At 39.8% G+C, this 22058-nt stretch overlaps 1 protein-coding gene across 1 annotated transcript; it reads right to left on the bottom strand.

Annotated features, from left to right (window-relative positions):
• Positions 1-621: 621 nt before the first annotated feature.
• WNT8B (Wnt family member 8B) lies at positions 622-21374 on the bottom strand. Its single transcript, XM_060766858.2, has 6 exons — positions 21106-21374; positions 12189-12222; positions 7796-7934; positions 5404-5529; positions 2641-2783; positions 622-1884 (listed from the first exon to the last, which is right to left on the bottom strand). The coding sequence occupies exons 1-6, from the start codon at positions 21171-21173 to the stop codon at positions 1324-1326; spliced, it is 1071 nt and encodes a 356-aa protein (XP_060622841.2). The 5' UTR covers positions 21174-21374; the 3' UTR covers positions 622-1323.
• Positions 21375-22058: the final 684 nt, after the last annotated feature.

The following is a 22058-nucleotide window of genomic DNA, read 5'->3' as shown; positions in this document are numbered from 1 at the left end:
CTGTTTCAAGACATTGTGATGTTTTGGTGCTAGATTCATAAATACAGTAATTACTACATAATGTTACCCTGTACTGAATTGCTTTTTCTGTCAATTTGTTGTAAAACATGATGTTTTGGTGCTTAATTTGTAAAATCCTAACGTAATTTGATGTTTAATAGGTTTTTCCTCAATCTCTCCTTATTATCCAACATTTTCCCTTATCCAATGTTTTGCCGGTTCATTTATGTTGGATAAGCAAGACTCTACTGTACATTGTACATTGATATTATCTACATGTAGATTTACCTACATGTTGATTCTCTGGAACTACTCCTTTTGGAACTAACCAACAGGATTTAGGCTCATGTTTGCCTCTGGAAAAAATGACAGAATAGTCTTCATTTGTGAAAACCACAAAGAAGCAATGGGACAGGAGCAACCGTAGCACTTGAGAAGGAAAGACTGATAGTAGTTTCTTATAGAATCAATATATCTGATTGATGGGACTCAAAAGTGTATGTAGATTACTCTAGAGAGGCATTCCTGTATGTTTATTTGCATGGGGACATGCAACTGTGAAGTCCAAGCATGTTTCCCTGGCCATGCCTAAAATACAGATATTTCACTTTATTTTCCTGCTCATGGAGTACTGCAGGTGTTTTCTTTCTTCCTTTTAGCCCAATAGGGTTTCCTGTCTTGAATAATGTGCTTCATTCTGCAACCTACTTTCACGACAAAAAAGTAATTTGGTTATGAAATAGAAGACGGACAGGAAGGGAAAAACATTTAAATATGGAGGGTGTTGTCAGTGTTAGTTCTCTAAAAAGAAGCATAATCCTGATCTCAGACATGTTACCTCACAAAAACTTCATGGCTAATGGCAACCCCATATGGGAAAAGCTGTCACTGAGAGAGAGCAAGAAGGGTTGCACATGACTAAAACATACCCGGGATTCCCTGCCTATGTAGGGAATCCCATGCTTATGATTCCCTGCTGAAATGTGCCTGGGATTCCCTGCTGTAATAGAGAACTTCTCCCTCTGAATCCCAGACCCTGTTGACTGGGTAAACAAACCCAAAGGCTGCAAAGAAAATGGATAGCATGCAACATACTTCTTAGTGAGTATAGGCCATCTGAAAAGCAAGTGTGCTTTCTTGCTTGGGAAAGAAACATCTTGGGATTAAAAGGAAGCCTAGGGGCTTAGGGTTAGCATCACCTTAGCTGGAATTTCTCTTAAGCTTCTGCCATGCAGAAAACTCAAAGTGGATCTGGCAGTGGAAAGTAAAGTGAAAGGAAAGAACTATATGAGAGCAAGAACGTTGTTAGTTGACACAACTGTTTCAAGGCTGCTTCCTTTTGGATTTGCGTGCTGTTGGACTGCCCCCAATGTGCTCCCGCTTCTCTTTGTGGACACAGTAATATTTAGTGACCCGCTTGCGACACTGTTCACAACGAACCGCACAACACCAATGGAATTTGCAGTTGCAGCTGGACACCATTTCAGCTCGCTGTTCCTCCACAGCGAGGCCACAGTCCCCACACAAGCGCTGGCAGCTACGTTTCTCCCACTTGCTGAGGGCCTTGCCCCTCTTCAGGCACTCTCTGCCTTCAGTCCCCAGTAGGCCCAAGGTCTTATTCTCCAAGCAATAATCAGGTGAGTCTTCCAGGTGGACTAATTCCTTCTTGGAGATAGAGCTAAAGGTTTCAGCAATTGCCCCACGACTGGCAGCACTGTTGCCCGCCCCTTGGAGAAGGTCAACTTTCAGTCCTTTGTGGTACTTCTCTTTCAGGTATGTCCCCACTTCTCGAAACTCCGGCAGTTGCAGCCAGCAAGTCTGAGTGGTGCAGCTTCCAGATACTCCATGACACTTACAGGTTCTCTTCATGGTCCCTTTCACTGCCTACATAGATGAGAGGGGAAGACAGCATGATTTTTTTGCAACACAACCAAGCGGGTGATATTCTTCCTTGTGGAGTTTAATATCTCTGCAGAAATTGCCCATAGGAATATTTGGATTTGTACTGCATTATAAAGAAGGGTATTATAAGGACAATAATATTATCATTTTAGAGATCTCATAATTTCATATTATCACGCTCATCTTTATAATTCAGGACAGCTAATGTTGTTACTTAAAGCACACTGTTTCCAAGGTCAGGTTTTCCCAAGTGGGTGAAGGTACTTAGGAAGGAACTTGGTTATTTCTGTACCCCAAAGAAAGAATGGCTGGTGGTTCGAATCCAGGGAGCAAGGTGAGCTCCTGCTGTTAGCCCCAGCTTCTACTAGCCTAGCAGTTCAAAAACATGCAAATGTGAGTAGATCAATAGGTACCACTTTGGTCAGAAGGTAGCGGTGTGCCTTATAGTCATGCTGGCCATATAACCTTGGAGGTGTCTACAGACAATGCCAGCTCTTCAGTTTAGAAATGGAGATGAGTTGGACACTACTAGATTTAATGTCAGGGGAAATCTTTACCTTTACCTAAAGGAAGAACTGTTCCTCAAAGATGCATAGATCACATCTATAGGTATCTTCACAATATGCCCCTCTATTCAGCCAGCCTTCACAGTTAAAAACTCCTGCCTCATTAGAGAAAAAGCACAAAATATGCATCTCCTCTGGTTTTGCCATTTGTTGTCAATGGAGAAGATGTTACCTTTCTGCCAGCTTCGTTGTTATGCAGGTTCATAGCTGCTCTTGCATCCTGTCCTGTCTCAAGTGCATCCACAAATTGTTTAGAAATGGCTTCCCCAAATCCTACATTGTCACTGCAGCCTCCCCACAGCCATCCTTGTCCTCCTATGGAGAGAGACATGCGACAAGGCAGTTATATGAAGTCGTCAGCTCAAATCAGTCCCATTATCCTGTTATTGAAAAGATCAGAAAAAGAGCTGGATTCTTGGTAGATGTTGAGTATCCTTTAGCCCAAATTCTGAAATCTGAAATACTCCAAAATCCAAAATTGTCAATGAGTGGCTGAGATAGTGACCATTTACTATGTGATGTAGGCACACTTCGTTTTGTATAAAAGACTTTTAAAACTAAATGTGTATAAAATTACTTTCCCACTATGTATAAGATATATTTAAAACATTTTTTAGATTTCTGTACCATTTTCAAAATATCTCACTGTGAAAGTATATGTGAATACAGATACTCCAAAATTTTAAAACATCCAAATTCTAGAGTACTTATGGATCCAAGCATTTCAGATAAGGGGCTCAATCTGTATAAATCAGAAGGTTTTTTTTTATTTTAGGCTCTAAGTCAAGAACAACTTTCACAAGACCATGGTTGGGTTGTTTGTCATATTTTGGATACTTGAAACATGGTACATTTTCAGAATTCAAAATATAGTTCAGGAAGGAGAAAGAGACATATTCTATCCTATTCCATCCAGTTTAGAAATTGATTATATTAATAAAATGCCTTTGATCCATCCAGATATTGAAACTTAGGTCTTAATCTTCAATATTTCATAGATGAGAGCCAAACTATCTGAGTGTGGCCAAGATGACAAAATCTATTAATAAAACAGAACATACAAGTGGCAATTTGCTTTTGTCTGAACCTGCTGGGAAGGACAAGGTTCCAGCACCCACTTTCTCCATCAACCCATCCCCCCCCCCCCCCATTGCTGAGTTAATTGAGTACTAACTGGGCTGTGTACTTTGAACTCAATTTGCAAGATTTTTTATGACCTTAAGACAGGGACTACATCTAAGCTACCAAATAATTCTGTTTCTGAATGCACATTATCTGCTTTGAACTGGATGATATGACAGTGTGGGCTCATATAATCCAGTTCAAAACAGATAATTTACAATCAGAAACTGGATTATAGCAGAGTCTCACTTATCCGATATAAACAAGCTGGCAGAATGTTGGATAAGCAAAAATGTTGGATTAAGGAAAAGCCTATTAAATGTCAAATTACATTATGATTTTTCAAATTAAACACCAAAATGTCATGTTTTACAAAAATCAACAGAAAAAGCAGTTCAATTCAGGGTAACATTATGTGGTAATTACTCTATTTATGAATTTAGCAGCAAAACATCACAATGTATTGAAACAGTTGTGAATCCGGGCAGGAGGCAGGCTGCGTTGGATAATACAGAATGTTGGATGAGTGAAGGTTGGATAAGTGAGACTCTACTGTATATGGAAGTGTAGATCTAACCAGAAAAGAAAGTGGGAGCAAAGAGGAAATTGGCCATTTTAAAAGCAACTGGGTAAGTGAGAGGGTAATAGATTAATCAGGATTATCTCTGCCAATGAAGGGCAGCTGGATAATATGCACATGTGTGCATATAAAGCGAGAGGGGTACAAGACTATGCAGATCAGGCCTGTCCAAAACCTCAGTTTTCCTGTGTTTGAGGAGGACTCCTTCAGGTCAAATTCATTTGGATCTCCACCCAGACAGGGAGCCCCAGGATTCTCAGAGTTTTCAGGACATGGTATCTGGAAAGCTATGTTGTTAAGTACATATACTTGTGGTGGATCAATGACAGGGACCAACCAGGAAATAAAATGCCAGGGATCAGCTAAGTGCAGGATTCAGGCCTTTCCCTGTGTTTTTTTTTTAAAATCTGGGGTACAGTTGCATTAACTGATTTACCCCAGGTTCACTTGCAACAAACTGCAGGCGGATGCAAGAAGTGCCCTAAGAGTGACTGTGTTTATCTGCCTTGAATATTGATGAAAACGTTCAACTTCCTACAGGGAATTCAATTGTCATTTCATACCGTAAAGTCTGGTGGTTATCTAGATGCTACTTGTAATCACCACATTTGGGATGTTGTTTCTTTGATGTGGTATCCTTTTGGAGCTAAGGTACTTTTGGAGAGAAAATGCCATTCTGGCTATTCCCCCAGCATATTCCACTGCCGGACAGCTCTTACTATTGTTTAAACACAGTAGGCATGTTTAAATATTTGAAAGGATGTCATACTGGGAAGGGGGCAAGTTTGTTTTCATATAGAGATTAGGACACAGAGCAATGGATTCAATTTGCAGGAGAAAAGATTACACTTAAACATTAGGAAGAACCTCTGGTGGTAACAGCTGTTTGGCAGTGGAATATGCTGCATGGAAGCATGGTGGTGGCTCCTCTAGAGGTTTTAAGCAAAGGCTGATGGCTATATGTTGGAGTCTTTGATTGTGTTTTCCTTCATGGCAGGGGGTTGGACTGGATGACCCTGGTGATCTATGATTCTATATTCAATAAAAATAATCTGCAATGAGGTTTGCTAGGGCCCCTCTAAGATTAGGCTGCAAAGCTGGGCCGGAAAATACAGGTTGACTGTTCAGCTACGCTTGCCAAAATGCTAAAAATCTTCCCCCCAATTATCAATTTTTGGGTGTTGTGTTGGGAGTCTTGTCAAGAAGAAGTGTGTGGTTAAAATTGTGCCTTACCAAGCTGTCCATTACGGGAATCATCACAGCCACAGTTGTCAAAGTCTCCAAGGCTGCAATTTCTTGTTAGTGTATACATGACTCCAGCAGAGCTGATAGCATGGACAAAGGCTGTTTCTCGGTTTGCTGTCAAGGAAAGATAGAAAAAAATAGCTGAAAGAACTGCACATGAGAGATGCAACAGCAAGCGTTTTGTTTAAAGGGAGGGGAAAGATGCTAACCAGCAGGATTCTAGTAAAAATGTGTGTTGTTTTATCCACAAAATAAAGTTTTATAAGCAGTCAAATCTGCAAACCTGAAACAAAGGAAAGTTATTACTTCCCTACTATTATTTTCTGGGAAGAGCGTGTTAACAGTTTTCTGAAATAATTAAAAACAGGGCAGATACTGCCCTCAGAAAGCAGCCATGGCAAGAGCCAGCCTCCCAGTGTTTCCCACTCCATCTGGTCTGGTGTGGGTGGGTGGGTTTTGCTCTAGAACAGTGATTCTCAACCCATGGGTCCCCAGATATTTTGGCCTTCAACTCCCAGAAATCCCTACAATTGGTAAACTGGCTGGGATTTCTGGGAGGTGTAGGCCAAAACACCTGGGGACCCTCAGGTTGAGAACCACTGCAGGAGATGAAAGATCAACTTGCTATTTATAAATTATTCAGAGGGTCAGACTTCCTGTTCAACTGAAATTTAATTAAAATAAGAATGATTCAGACAGGGAAGCTTAAAGAAGACAATGATGCTGGGGAAAATAGAAGGAAAGAGAAAGAGAAGCCGATCAAGGGCAAGATGGATGGATGGTATCCTTGAAGTGAATGGCTTGACCTTGAAGGAGCTGGGGGTGGTGACGGCCAACAAGGAGCTCTGGCATGGGCTGGTCTATGAGGTCACGAAGAGTCAGAAGCAACTGAATGAATAAACAACAAACTCCTGCCAGGCAGAAACATATAATCAAAAATATCCCATCCAGCCTCTGTTTAAAAATCTTCAGAGAAGATCTACTACTAAACAGCTCTTACCATAAGAATTTTTTTCCTAATGTTTTGGTGGAATCTCTTTTCCTGCAGTTTGAATCCATTGCTCCATGTCTAAGTCTCTAGAGCAGCAGAAATCAAGCTTTCCCCCTCCTCACAGTGACATCCTTACAAATATGTAAACATAGCTATCACGTTCCTTCTTGGCTTTCTTTCCTCCAAGCCAAATATACCCAGCTCCTCACAGGGCTTGACTTCCCAACCTTTGATCGTTTTGGTTGCCCTTCTTCAGACATGTTCTAGTTTGTCAATGTCCTTCTTGAATTGCGGTGCCGTGAACTAGAAACAGTATTCCAGCTAAGGTCTGACCAAACCAGGATAGAGTGGGACTGTTACTTCCCTTCATCTATTCTCTTATTGGAGTATAGTGTGCAGACACATAATTTAGTCCTTAGACTTTGATGGTTTCTTGGAAGGGGTTGAATATTGGCCAGAGGTGTGCTGACTAACTATGGTCACTAGTTGTATGTCAGCAGAAGTTAAACAGCTGTAAACAAGAAAGTCTAACATTATCTTTCCATCTCCATATGCATATGTATGGTTTTGTGTGTATTTATCTTTCTATATAATTTGTCAGCAAACTTGCTTATGTTTGTAATAGTTGAATAGCCACAGAAACACAGGATGGGTCTGCACTGGTCAGTAAATTCCAGGCCATCCGCACCCTACCAAGCCCACTGTGGTGTGGGGTTTGCGTCCACATTGCCCACCTGGGCCAAGAATACAGAGGCTCTGTTTGAACCATCACCTCACCTTCCTTGTTGCCACTGTCACTCCCAGCCAACCATTTAGCTCTATGTAAGCTTTTGGCTGTCATGGGCACCCTGTTCTGGCATCACAGAGGCATCTGCAGAACCAGGAAGAAGGAAGGAACAATCTCCCCATTACCTCTGTTGATGTCAGAATGGGGTGTTCACGATGGCCAGGAGCTCGCATGGAGCTCTATGCTAGACGTCGCACCAAGACAGACATGATCCAGCCCTTTTCCCTGTACCAATGATAGTGCAGGGGAAAGTGGTGATTGGTGTCATGTGTGCACAATGTACTGGTCCAAATCAAACCTGATCACACTGCCCACACTGCCCTAAAGCCACAGGATACTTTGGAGTCTTAATCACACTCCAAAGTACTCCCCAGCTTTCCCTAAATGGGGGCATATTTGATTTAACCAGGCTAACCCATGATATTCATTAGATGTACAGGAATGTTGTGAGGCCAACCACAACTTGAGTTTTCAGGCTCGTGTAAACTTGCTCTTATTCTCAGGAGACCAGCGGAGTCTTTGAAAAGGGACATGCTAATTCCAAAGACAGTAAAGAACTAGAAGGTTAAAAAGACCAAATGAAGAATGAGCTCTTTTCTCACCACTGCGCAGACCTCCATGGCTAGACAGTTGCAAAGCTCTCTCTGGGCAGTTCCAGCGATCCCAAGCAAACTGGAACTTGCATTCCTCAATTCCACTCTGTGCACCAGCTGCAACACTGCTGGAATAGATAAGGTATGCCTGCAAAAGAGAAACAGTAAAACCAAAAGAACTTCTGAGAAAAGTTTGTTTGTTAATTGCCTGTCTTCTTGTAAATGTAAAGAAAATGGTTACATTGGCTTAGAACGTGGACCTTTTCTCAGCTTTGTCCATCTGGATTCTAAGTATATCACCACTGAGACTGAAAGGTTGGAAGGCCAGAGAGAATAATTGGAGAGTAGACTTATGAGTGTATCCCTATATAGCAGGGTCCTCAGACTTTTATAGCCAAGGGCCAGTTCATGGTCCCTCAGACCGCTGGCGGGGTCGGGGGTGGACAGACTATAGTTACAATATTTAAAATGAAGAATAATGTTAATCAATATAAACTTACCAGTATTTCAAGTGGAAGTGTGGACCTGGTTTTGGCTGATGTGATAGTCCAGTTAATTAGATTGTTGTTGTTGTTGTTGTGTGCCGTCAAGTCATTTCAGACTTATGGTGATCCTAAATTTAAAATTTAGGCAGAGGCCAGATAAAGGACCTTGGAGGGCTGCATCTGGCCCACAGGCCTTAGTTTAGGGACCCTTGCTATACAGGGTTTCTCTAGTCTAGGCCAAATCCTGGATATGAAAGTGTGAAGTTACTGTTGGACACTAGGGACAGAATGAGACTTCCATGAGCATCCAGATCCCTCCCTGACCTCACTTCTGATCAAGTGGGGACAACCTGTGAGACAGAAATGAGGGTTCCCAGGCTGCTGCTGCTATTTGTTGTTATCACTATTATCCCACTTTTTCTTTCCACAAAGGAGACTCAAAGCGGCTTTTAATCCGTGGTGGGTAATGGCATCAGCATATGTACCAAGGCTGTCATGAACTCTACACATCATTGGGCCAATCTGTGTAACAAAACTCTCTGGGAGCTTACAGGCAGCACCAAAATCTGTGCCAAAGTGGGCAACAGAGCAAGAAAATATAAGCAAACAATCCTAGGCATTTTGAAATGGAATTGAAAATGCCTTGGATTGTTAGGATTAGAAATACATTTGTTGTTGTATTGTCGAAGGCTTTTAGGGTCGGAATCACTGGGTTGTTGTAGGTTTTTTCAGGCTATATGGCCATGTTCTAGAGGCATTTCTCCTGACGTTTCGCCTGCATCTATGGCAAGCATCCCCAGAGGTAGTGAGGTCCTCACTACCTCTGAGGATGCTTGCCATAGATGCAGGCGAAACGTCAGGAGAAATGCCTCTAGAACATGGCCATATAGCTCAAAAAAACCTACAACAACCCATATTTGTTTGTTTGTTTCCTGTGTCTCCTGAAAGCTGGGAAACCCAATCAGGAAATGTGAATTTTGTGCCAATTTTGCCTGGCAATCAGAGTTCCATAAATGCTTCTGGATGGCACATTTCTGTGAAGAAATGCTATATTTTGGCATGATTTTGTGTATGAGAAATGTGTTTTTATACAAATCAATATTTCTTTACAAAAATATTGTTTCTGAAAGTAGTGTTATTTTGCACACAGCATGTCATTTTCTATCTAAACAAGCAAACAAAGCCCCTGCAGACTAATATTCTGAATATCAGGCAAAATGGAAATGTCATTTATTTTCTTCTGAATCAGGAAGAAAACCATGAGAATTATTTATCTTTGTATGTAAGGCTCAGATAGATTTCCATCCCAAAATGAAACGCAAGCACAAGGTTGAATCCACCAATCCCAATATAATAACTAAGGGAGGTGGCCTGCCAAAATTCAACCTCTGGTTTGAATCCTACTCTGCCTTTGGGCTCTGTGTGCACAGAAAATGCAGCCAGTCAGGAGCTTATGCTAGTCAGAACCCCAATGCCATTCCGCTATCATTTGTGGAGTTTATTAACCTCACATTTGGATCATGTTTTATCCCAGCCTTTGAAACCCCTTCCTGCCATACAGAATCTTGTCAAATAAACTTTTCTCTAGAGTTTTAAATGGTCCAGCCATTCCTGCTGATGTCTCCCTCCAGCTTCCCCCTTGTCCCCTTCCCCTTACTCCCCCTTACTTTTAGTTAATACATTAATTCCAAAATAGTATCTTTTAAATTAGATTATGAAGGTCTGCGATCAATATGGGAACATTCAACGCCAAAGAGATATTGCAGCCTAGTAAATGATTCAGGGACAATAAGAGGTTCAAATCAAGATGATCAATTTCATGGGAACACACAAACCTTCCCTTCTGAATGGAAATCATAAACAGCCCCTTTTTTCAGCTATGAGACAGCAGTTTACTATATTCTCTATTGAGGGATGAGGAAACGTGCTCAAGGCCAAACTTACTTGATCAAATGCAGAAACATACAAGTCCTTACTATCTGTACCAAACTGTGGAGGCATATTTAGGGCTCGTTTCCTAATGTTTAGCCACAGTTTGCTTCCTGGCAAAACCTGCCTGCTATTATTAATCCTGCTAACCAGGCCCGTAGCCAAGATTTTGATTCGGTGGTGCAGGATTTTGATTCGGGGGGGGGGGGGGGGAGGCTGAGGATCTACCCAAGCAAACCCCCATGCATATGGGATATATTGAGCATGGTGATCAGATCATGATATGAATAAACATAACAGTTTAAATAATGTTCCAGTAAGGCCTTCTTGCGGACCACCCTGAGAATTTCGGGGGAGGGGGGAATGAAGCCCCTCAAGACACCCCCTGCCCCCACCAAATGCCTGCTGCTAACTGAAACAACAAAAATCATTCCTAATGCATCCTCTGTTTCAATAACTAGAGGCAGCTGTCTCTTCTTCTTAATCTTCTCTTCTTTGTAACATGGAAAAGAACCCTAGCCATGCTAGCCAGTGGTTCTAAGATAGTGTTTCTCAACCTTCCTAATGCTGCAACCCCTTAATACAGTTCTTCATGTTGTGGTGACCCCCCAAGCATAATATTATTTTCATTGCTACTTCATAACAGTAATTTTGCTACTGTTGTGAATCGTAATGATATGGGGGATGTATTTTCATTCACTAGACCAAATTTGGCATAAATACCCGATACACCCAAATTTGAATATTGGTGGGGTTGGGGGGTTGATTTTGTCATTTAGGAATTGTAGTTGCTGGGATTTATAATTCATCTACAATCAAAGAGCATTCTGAACTCCACCAGTGATGGAATTGAACCAAACTTGGCACACAGAACTCCCATGACCATCAGAAAATACTGGAAGGGTTTGGTGGGCATTGACCTTGAGTTTTGGAGTTGTAGTTCACTTGCATCCAGAGAGCACTGTGGACTTAAACAATGATGGATCTGGACCAAACTTGGCACAAATACTCAATTTGCCCAAATGTGAACACTAGTGGAGTTTGGGGAAAATAGACCTTGACACTTGGGAGTTGTAGTTGCTGATATTTATAGTTCACCTACAATCAAAGAGCATTCAAAATCCTATCAATGATAGAATTGGGCCAAATTTCCCACATAGAGACCCCCTGACCAATAGAAAATACTGGAGGGATTTGGGATGAATTGACAGTAATTTAGGAGAGATGTAGTTCACCTTTTTTGAACCCAAATGACTATGCCAAAGGGATTCCCAAGACCATCAGAAATATGTTTTCTGATGGTCTTTGATGAGCCCTCTGAAGCCCCCTCATGACCCCTCTCGACCACTAGGTTGAGAAACACTGTTCTAGGAGATGTCATCCATAAAATTAAATTTTCCAAGTTGGGTTCTTCTCCAAAGTAAATATATATGGCTTCATCAAGTTGGTGAGGTATATTAATGAACCTGGATCTGGAAGAGAGTGAGTTGGTTTCTGATCTCTTCTCAGCCTGATGCTCACTTGATGGCCATCTCCAAGTGTGCTTGCACACAATATATTTATAAAAGGTTTGAAGCCACCTTTACCTATTATTCGTTCTTATGGAATCCTGGGCAACTTAACATCCTTTTCCAAAGAGCTCTGATACACTCCCTGGACTTCTGCACTAGACATCTCTAGCACAGAATTCTCAGTATCTCACCAAACTGCAAATTTCAGGATGAAGACAGGGCAGATAAGGTGGAATCAAACTGCTACAACTATGCAATGAAAATACATTCCCAGTAATATTGTCAGGATAAAATGGGAAATACATTCCTATACCTGTTCTTTTGCTTTTGCATTTTGAGTTTAGTTGGTAAGAAACAAATCAAATGCAGGAAGCTCCCGTATGACCCATAGCAAATCTGAGAGACTGGAAATAAACTACATCCAAGGAATCAGGGCTTATTGGAATTAGAATCACAGATCAAAGGGACTGCACTTACCTTGGGACCAGTCATCAGGAAATTATTCACTGACCTGGAAAGGAGAAAAGGGTTCATCATCTTCAATGGGGAGAAGCCGAGGAAATGCCTGGAATTCCTCTGTTTCACCCGCTCTAGTCTACCCACCACCACCAGTTTTGCCCAGTGGCCTCCAATTGCACCTGCCAATTGTTGCCCACTAGTTACAGCTGAGGATATATGGACTAAACCCCATGTTGTTGTCTTATCTAATATTCTTGCATATTGTAAAATGTACATTTGATTAAAAAAAATTAAAGTCAGGTTAGATTTTCAAAGAAAGCCAATGTGGGGTGTGGAGGGGGGGGGCATTTCCTACATTTCTACATTTCAGGGAACTAAAATGTTCTAGGTCAGATTTATAGAGTTGATATATGAAATTATGGGAGACTTTTCTCCAACAGCTGTTGTTCTGAAGTTTGTTCAGTTCTATGTTTTATAAAATCAATATCTGAGTTATGTATATGAACTTTTGCAACGTGGAGGAATTTTGTGAACATTTTGAAATATAGGTATTGAACAGCAGAAAGTGTTGCATCTCAGCCTGTCACCCCTTGCGTGTATAGCCAATGGTAGGAATAATGGGAGCTATAGTTCAGCAATGTTTGGAGGGTCACACAGTAATAATGAAAAATAATAAATGAATAACAACCAAAAAACATAAAAGCAAAAACAATCCATAAAACAAAACACATTAAAATAAGAGTATTATAAAATACAACAGCCAAGTTAAAACACACTAAACATAACATAAAATAAAACAGATTGCATTGGAGCTCCCTCCATCAGACCAGGTTCAACAAAGATTTCTTAAATGGGCATGATCAAGCTATTAAAAGGGCTGGGCAAGGGGTAGAGCAAATGGCGTACCATAGGGCCAGGGAAGTGGATGAGGTGCAATCTGGTGACATAGGGACTGGACATATACAGTATAACTAGGAAATCATTCTCGAATGTTTTCTGGAAAATCCAGGTTTTCAAATTCCTACGAAAGGAGGACAGTGTAGGGGCTTGCCTAATCTCCCTGGGGAGGGTGTTCCAAAGTCGGGGGGCTACCACCGAGAAGGCCTTTCACTTGTCCCCACCAGGTGGGCTTGTGACTGTGGTGGAAGCGAGAGGAGGGCCTCCCCAGTAGATCTTAGAGCCCACGCCAGTTCATAAGGGGGAAATGCGATCATGAAGAAAGGCAGGGCCCAAACCATTTAGGGCTTTGTAGGTCATAATCTGACCTTGAACTGGGACCGGAAACTTATTGGCAGCCAATGGAGCTGCTTTAATAAGGGTGTCGTGCTCTCCCTGTAATTAGCTCCAGTTAGAAGGCTGGCTGCCGACCTTTGCACCAGTTGCAGTTTCCAGGCCATCTTCAAAGGCAGCCCCACATTGAGTGCATTGCAATAATCCAATCTGGATGTAACCAAGGCATGGACCACCATGGCCAAATCAGGTTTCTCGAGGTACGGTCACAGCTGGTGCACAAGCTTTAACTGTGCAAAGGACCTCTTTTCCATTCCGAGAAAATACTGAATCCGAGTCTAATAGTGTTTCATAGACAACCAATACTCAAATTTTGAGTGAACTCAATGAGCACCACTAGCTAGCCTCCTCTTTTCTATAGAGTAGCATTTGTAAGCTGAATGAAAGACAGCTACACAACGAAGGCACTTTAGAGGGGGAAGTATAAGCGAGAGTACACTACAGTGTGATCAGCGATGTTTTTCAAGTTTGCAATAGAATTTAATATGGCATTAAATCTAGCTTGTGCCCTAATTTTCACAATATAATTTGGCCAAAAAGATGTGCTTTTCATTCCAGTAAATACAGTATATATGTATGTTGTGTCTCTCTTATTCAACATAAACAGGCCAGCAGAACGTTGGATAAGCAAAAATGTTGGATAATGAGGGATTAAAGAAAAGCCTATTAAACATCAAATTATGTTATGATTTTACAAACTAAGCACCAAAACATCATGTTTTACAATGAATTGTCAGAAAAAGCAGTTCAATACATGGTAATGTTATGTAGTAATTACTATATTTACGAATTTAGCACCAAAACATTGCAATGTATTGAAACAGCTCTGGATACAGGTGGGAGGCAGTCTGCATTGGATAATACAAAATGTTGGATGAGCAAAAGTTGGATAAGTGAGACTCTATTGTGTATGACTTTATCACACCAACTATGGACATGTTGCAATCAGGTTATTTAAGGAAACAAAGATACATTTACTGGAACCATTTGTTCACACCTTGGTAGAATTGGGTAATGCTGGCACCTTGTAGATGTTAATTTTCATAATCGGTTTTCCATACAGCTTCTCTTCCTACCTATGTTTCTCCTACAGTGTACTGTTTTTTCCCTATGTTTTCCTATTGACCACAACTGCACAGTTATGCTGTAATTGCACTTTAGTGGCCTTGTGTGATAAAGTCCATAAATATAATTGGTGCTTATGTTCAAGTTCATGTTGAATCGTAAATTTGATTGGATGATCACACAGACATTGATTGGTAACATATAACATATAGCCCATAGTTAACCCACAACATTGTGTTGTCTGGTGATTCTGCAGGTTGGAGAGTAATGCACTTTAGTGGCCTTGTGTGATAAAGTCCATAAATAGAATCGGTACTTATGTGCAAGTTCGTGTTGAATCGTAACTTTGATTGGATGATCACACAGACATTGATTGGTAACATATAATAAATGTTGGCCATAGTTAACCCACAACATGGTGTTGTCTGGTGATTCCACAGGTTGGAGAGCAATGCACTTTAGTGGCCTTGTGTGATAAAGTCCATTAATATAATTGGTGATATAATAAAAAAAGGAATTCATTACTTCTTCCCCTTGAAATATGATTACGAAAACTGTTTAAAACTAAAGTCTAAATGCACACATTAATAAATAAACAGAAACCTGGAGAATGCTATTACTGTTTTGTGCTTTAAAGTTGTTTCTGACTTATGGTACCCCAAAATGGACTTATCATGAGGTTTTCCTGCCTTGGTGAGATTTGTTCTAATTAAGAGTTTTGCCTTTGCCTTCCTCTGAGGCTGAAAGTGATTTGTTCAGTGTCAAGTGGGTTCCCATGGTCTGTAGAGACATAGTCCAATGTTCACTACATTTGCTCTCGCTGGCATTATATTTCAATAAGAATTCATTAGTGGTCCTTGTACAATCATATAGGAGTGCAAGAAAACTCTCTCTTTATTCAGCATAGAATATTATCTGTAATATTTAAGGATGAAGTGAACATTCTTGATTATTACATACTGGAGCTTTTCCACAGTTCTACTTAATCTGATGAAGCAGCTATTAATGAGTACAGATTGGAGATGAGTGTCTCAGCTCAGGTTCATTAATCAAGTTCAATTTGTGTGATTCAGAATGGGTGGCCAGATAATGTTAATCTTGAGTAGATGACTATGTGCCCTTCGAAACAAGACCTGTATCCCAGGATCCAATTCCAGGTTTTCTGTTTATCCCAGAATACCTGGCAGTGTGGATCCCAGAAAACCTGGGATCAGATCCTTGGATATAGTGTCTGTCTGGAAGGGCCCTTTGTGGCAAATTATGGTGCAGTGGAAAATCTAAATACGATTACCTTTGTCAGCTTGTTCTCAAACTAAAACACCACATAAGTGAAAAGTGTAAAAGTGCCTTTACCTCTGTTGCACATTCAAGTGTAACAAAGGTAAATGCACCAAATCAATTACTGCTGCAAATCAGCATATCTGTCTGGAAAAATTCCCTAAAGAACCATCAAGAAAACTCAAAGAGAATGTGCCTAATCAGAACAATTTTTCCTGCAACCCAACTTCCCAGCCTTCTTTATTCATCACTAACTGTCCCCTGCCACACGTTGCTGTGGCACAGTATGGGTATATGTGTTTTGTGTGTGTATATATGCATATATGTGTGTGTGTGTATTTGTATATATGTGTATATATGTGTGTTTGTGTATATACGTGGTTTTGTGCATGCGTTGTAATGTATTTTTTGTTTTTTGGCTTTTTAAGTCTCTTCTGTTGTATTTTTCAGTGTTTTTGTGAGTGATGGTCACTCGTTGGCCTGATAAGTGTATTGTGTCCAAATTTAGTGTCAATTTTTCCAGTGGTTTTTGAGTTATGTTAATTCCACAAACGAACATTACATTTTGATTTATATAAGATGGTAACTCTCATAATTTATATGATCCTACTTGATCTTAATATACAAATAAAATAACAAGCCTTTTTCGCACAAGCACACACTTTAAGAAATAGCCTATTAAACATCAAATTACGTTATGATTTTACAAATTAAGCATCAAAACATCATGTTTTACAACAAATTGAGAGATAAAGCAGTTCAATACATTATTGTGTAGTGATTACTGTATTTATGAATTTAGCACCAAAACATCACAATGTATTGAAAGATCTGTGAATACGGGCAGGAGGCAGACTGTGTTGGATAATACAGAACGTTGGATAAGCGAGACTCTACTGTAATAGGCATAGTTTCCCAGTCAGCATTAAATAGCAAACTAAGGGCCCTTCCAGACAGGCCCTATATCCCAGGATCTAATTCCAGGTTTTCTGTGTTAAACTGGATTATATAAATCCGCACTGCCAGATAACCTGGGATAAACAGAAAACCTGGAATCAGATCCTAGGATAGAGGGCCTCTCTAGAAGGGACCTATAGTTCATTAGCAATGTCTACTTGTTTGTAAATGAGAGTTGTTGCAGTAAGTCATAGCAGGACCAAGTGTGTGTGTGTGTGTGTGTGTGTGAAGAAAAACCTTGTGGTGTTAACTATCTTATACAGCTGGGAAGGTAGGTCAACCAGCAAGATTGAACCACATCCAATGGTGTATATCTGTATGGGGTTTTACAGTGTGTGGGTGGTAGGTAGTTGGAATGGTAGAGAGCTATTCTGAACAAGGCTATGGTGAAATAGTCATTTATTCAAGATTTAGTTTTGCTTTCTCATTTAATGGCAAATGAAGATTCCTTATTTCGTGGACTATATAAGTTTCTTGATTTTTGTATGCATTGCAAGTCTTATATTTTCATCTCTGCTAAGTAAAGAGTAAAGATTTTTCTGTTTTATTTTTTCTCTAGTCTTTGAGACTTTTTGTATTTGGACTTTGGGCGCTGGGTAAAATTCATTGCTGTGCAAGAAAGTCTCATCTGTATCTTGTGTTATTAAGCTAAGATGGTCCAACTATGTCTCATACCCTTTCAGTCATGTCCACTTTCAACATGAGCTGAATTTTTGTTTCGAAATTAGGATAGCAAATACTTTTTATTGAAATGCCTGTATGGCCATGTTGTGAAATATCTTTGAAGCAAAATCCTTTTATAGACAAAAAAAGAAAGGAATTTGCACATTCAAGTATAACAGAGGTAAATGTACTGAATCAATTGCTGCTGCAAATCAGCAAATCTGTCTGGAAAAAAAATCCCTAAAGATTTAATTTATTTATTATTTATTTATTTCAAACATTTGTACCCAGGTTTTCTCAACCTCTGAAGGGGGCTTACACTGGCAACAATTTGATGCCATCACACAGCATAGCAATAGAACACAATTAAAATATTGATTACAACATTAAATATAAATAGGCAATTAAAACATTAACAATAATATGGCCGCATCCAACTTCTTTTTAAGTAAGTCTGTTTGAATTTCTTTCAATTTTGTAATTTGCAACTGAAGGAACAGTCCAACCTCCCACCATGCACGAACATACAATCAAAACACTCCCAACAGATGGTCATCCCACCTCTACTTAAAACCTCCAAAGGGGACTTTTGCACACTCCAAGGCAGTAGATTCAACTACTAAACAGCTCTAACCATCAAGAAGTTATTTTCTAACATTTAGGTGGAATCTATATTTAGTTTTTAAATCATTTTATGTAAATGCGGCCTGCCCTTTGTCTTTTATTATGCTTAGTTCCTATATTTTGTGTATATTGTTTTATATGCTTTGGTGTTATATATTTTAATGTAATGTTGTTTATTTTATTGCAATTTGTATTGTTATATTGTAATTCTTGTTCGGGCTTGGCCCCATGTAAGCCGCTCCGAGTCCCCTTTGGGGAGATGGTGGCGGGGTACAAATAAAGTTTATTATTTATTATTATTATTATTATTATTATTATTATTATTATTATTAACTGTGATTCAAACTGGATTGCATGTCCATGATGTGCTCCTTCATCACACTAGAGAAAAAATCCATTTAAAATCTGGTTTCTGCCTCCTGCAGAATTCTGGGATTGGTAGTTTAGTGACACTGTTAAAGGCTCCTCCTTAAACTACAAACCCCAGAATTCTGCTGGAGGCAGAAATCAGATTTTAAGTAGATTTTTTTCTCTCTAGTGTGATGTTTGATAATGTGCCCCTAAAAGTAACCTTTGTCACTTACTGAAAGAATGAGTGACCATCTAACATTCTTTGGATACATATATGACCATGGGTGAACAGACCACCCACCCACACAATCTTGTTATTTGCTTACAATATCATGAACGATAGGACTCCAGCTGTGCAGACGTAGCTTGTTCTCCTAGCAGCAAAACACCATAATGAGAGTGATAACTCCTGGAGTTCTCGAAAAATGATATACTGCAATGTTACACCAATCTCCATGATCACCTTATTCTCAAATCCTGCTGTAGAATTTATTGATTTCAGCCTCTCCAGATACCCCCATGGAAGCTTTATTCTTTCACAGTTTATATAGAATCTAAACATTTTTCCTTGATGAATCTTGTAATCTTTTTAAGATTTAACATCAGATATAATTGGCTTATTGATTAGATTACTTTATAGACCTTCACTGAAGACACACCAAGGTTATAGATTATTCACAGATGTATAGAGCTGCAGTTGATAAAAGAAAACCTTCCGGATGGGCTAAATTACTGGATATTTTTTATTTCTGCCTCCCATCCTCCGCCAGTAATGTAACCCAAATATAACTGAAGAAGAAATCAATAGCAATAGCTAAGGACTGGGCTTTATTTTATTTATTTTTTTCGTGTCAGGAGCGACTTGAGAAACTGCAAGTTGCTTCTGGTGTGAGAGAATTGGCCATCTGCAAGGGCGTTTCCCAGGGGATGCCAGGATGTTTTTTGATGTTTAACCATCCTTGTGGAATGCTTTTCTCATTTCCCCACATGACATGGGGAGCTGGAGCTGACAGAGGGAGCTCATTCGGGCAGATTTCAACCTGCGACCTGTCGGTCTTCAGTCCTACCGGCACAAGGGTTTAACCACCGGGGACTGGGCTGAAAACATTCCTTCCTTGTCAAAGCAAAGCTGGGATTTTCAAAAGGAAAGCTGTGTTTGAATACAAAAATAAATGGGAGGGGTTGTAGGTGCCTTTTAAAACTAAGCGGTTTATCCTTTAATGATTTTTTAACTGATTACTCTTTTATAATGATTGATCTTAGAGTGATGGAGTTGATTAGAGTTGATGCCAAGCCTCCAAAACTCTTCCTGAACTGGCTGGTCATTTTACAATTCACACTTCTTTTACGTTTACCACGAAGAAGTGGAATCTCTGCTGTCTGAAGCAGTGAGTGCAGTTTTGCCCATAGTTTCAAGATGTTGCAAAAGTCCGGATTGCGGAAAGCTTGTAAGCACAGAATCAATCAAGCAGTGAGTGAACCTTCCCAGACAACTTAGTTAAGACAGGATGGGTGATGTCTGAATTCATTCTGGAATTTATTATTCTGTAAGTTTTACTGGTATACAATTTGGCATAACTGAAGAGTTATGTCGAATTGTACACCAGTAAAACTTACATAATAATAATAATAATAATAATAATAATAATAATAATAATAATTTATTTATACCCTGCCACCGTCTCCCCAAGGGGAACTCGGGTGGCTTACATGAGGCCAAGCCCAGCAAGACAATACATCAATATAAACAGAATACAGCAATAAAATGTAAGAAAACAAAAATACAATACAAAAACGCATTAACAATACAAAAACCATTATAATAACACGTTAACAATATAAAATAACCACATTAAAACACAAAGATCAGAAAGGGACATAGAACTGATAGAACATAAAACGTTGCCTAAAAGGGCTTTGCTTCTCTGACATCTTTTCCAGAAAAATCAAAACCAAAAGGAAATAGGAAAAAATAGTTCTAAATAATGCATCCAATATCTCTTTCTTTCTGGGCAAGATAGCAGAAAACCTTAGCCCTTCTTAATATTACCAGGCAATATATCTAAATTAGAGAAAACACTTCAGGAAAACCAATTGCATTTCTTGCTAACATATGATAAAGTTTTATTGACAGCCATAGAAAATGAATAAAAAGATATTCACCACTCAGAATTTTCATTGAAAGATGCAGAAATGCTTCTTTTAGAGCTTTCCTTTTTATTCCCACTCTACTGAAATGCCACGCTGAAAACCTCTGATTTTAACAGATTCACAGGAAATTGATTCTAACAAAGCCATTATAGCAATTTTTAGCAATTTCAGAGGTTGGGACTGAATGACCGTTTTTGCTTGTTTGCTTATGGTCAAGAGCAAGAGAGATTCAAGGTGAATTTGGGTTAGGAACTCCCAACTCTACCATTATCTGACTCATCCCTCAAAATTAGAAGTGATTTCCCAGAACGGTTACAAGTAACTTTGCTGGGACTCTGCTTGGATTATCCAAGCAGTTGCCTGGACTTTTGAACAAATGCCTCTGTGGGATCTACCCTTGAGTAAGCACAGATTTCAGTAAAATGACAAATATCGAATAATTCAAGAAAAAAAGGAAAGGGAATGACAACTTCTGATACCAGGGAACAAACATTTCTGCGCCGTTTTGTCCTACCTGCCTGCCTATAACGCAAAGCAAGGAACTCCGAATACTCACCAAGGATGGCTGAAGTGGAAGAAGGACACAAGAAGCAAGGTTCCTGGATAAGAACCCATTTGAAACATTACCCCCCTCAGGAAAACGAAAAGAAGGAAAGAAAATCAAAGAACGGAAAACAAAAGAAATAATATTTGAATGGTAATTTGTTGGGAGGAGGGTAAAAACAAACGAGAAGAAGACTAAAGTGAGGCTCTATCCTCTGTTCCTAAAGTGTGTAGAGAAGTTGAAAGACTCCGAATCCGAACTTAGCTGGAGAACAATCAGTCCTGAAGTGCAAGGAAAGGGGATTGGTGAAATGGAGCCACTGAAATTTGTAAGAAGAGATTATCTTCTTAATTAAAGATTTTCCTCCCTCCAAGTCCTTCGGCCAATCAGGATTCAAGTGCCAGAGAGAAAATGAACTGATCAAAAGAACACCCCAGGTCCCTCTAAGACAAATGCACCAAGGAAAGGAATGGGGTGGGGGAAGAGATAAAAGAGGGGAAAAGACAGAGCAAATCCCTCCAATAGTCACTGGGTGCAATCTCCACCATTTTGCATCATCCCCAAAGGCAACTAGAACAGCTCTCTTGCAAGCATTTTATCTTTTGCCTTGGAGGCTTCCAGTGCGACGAGTACTTCCGTTAATTACTTTGTGTGGATAGAAGAAGAAAGGTATTTGTTCTTAGTTTGGGAATGGGGTTACTGAAAACTGCAGGGAAGTTATAGATATTTGCAACTCATCCTTCAGAGGTCTGGACAAACAAGGAGTCAATATCAAATACCCATGACATTCCCATAGCCCTTTCACTCACTTTTTGGAGGATATCATGTAGGCAGGGATGCTATCAGGAGGTTCAACTAACTCAAATTGTTCTTCTTTCATAAACATTACTAGCCACCCCCTGTCACACGTTGCTGTGGCCCAGTCTGGTGATCTGGAAAATGATCTGGAAAATAATGTAACAAGA

This window comes from Anolis sagrei, chromosome 3 (assembly GCF_037176765.1).
Source record: "Anolis sagrei isolate rAnoSag1 chromosome 3, rAnoSag1.mat, whole genome shotgun sequence".
In the NCBI taxonomy this organism is placed as follows: Eukaryota; Metazoa; Chordata; class Lepidosauria; order Squamata; family Dactyloidae; genus Anolis; species Anolis sagrei.
The sequence above is the reverse complement of the archived record's forward strand: the minus strand, read 5'-3'. Positions and strand labels throughout refer to the sequence as shown.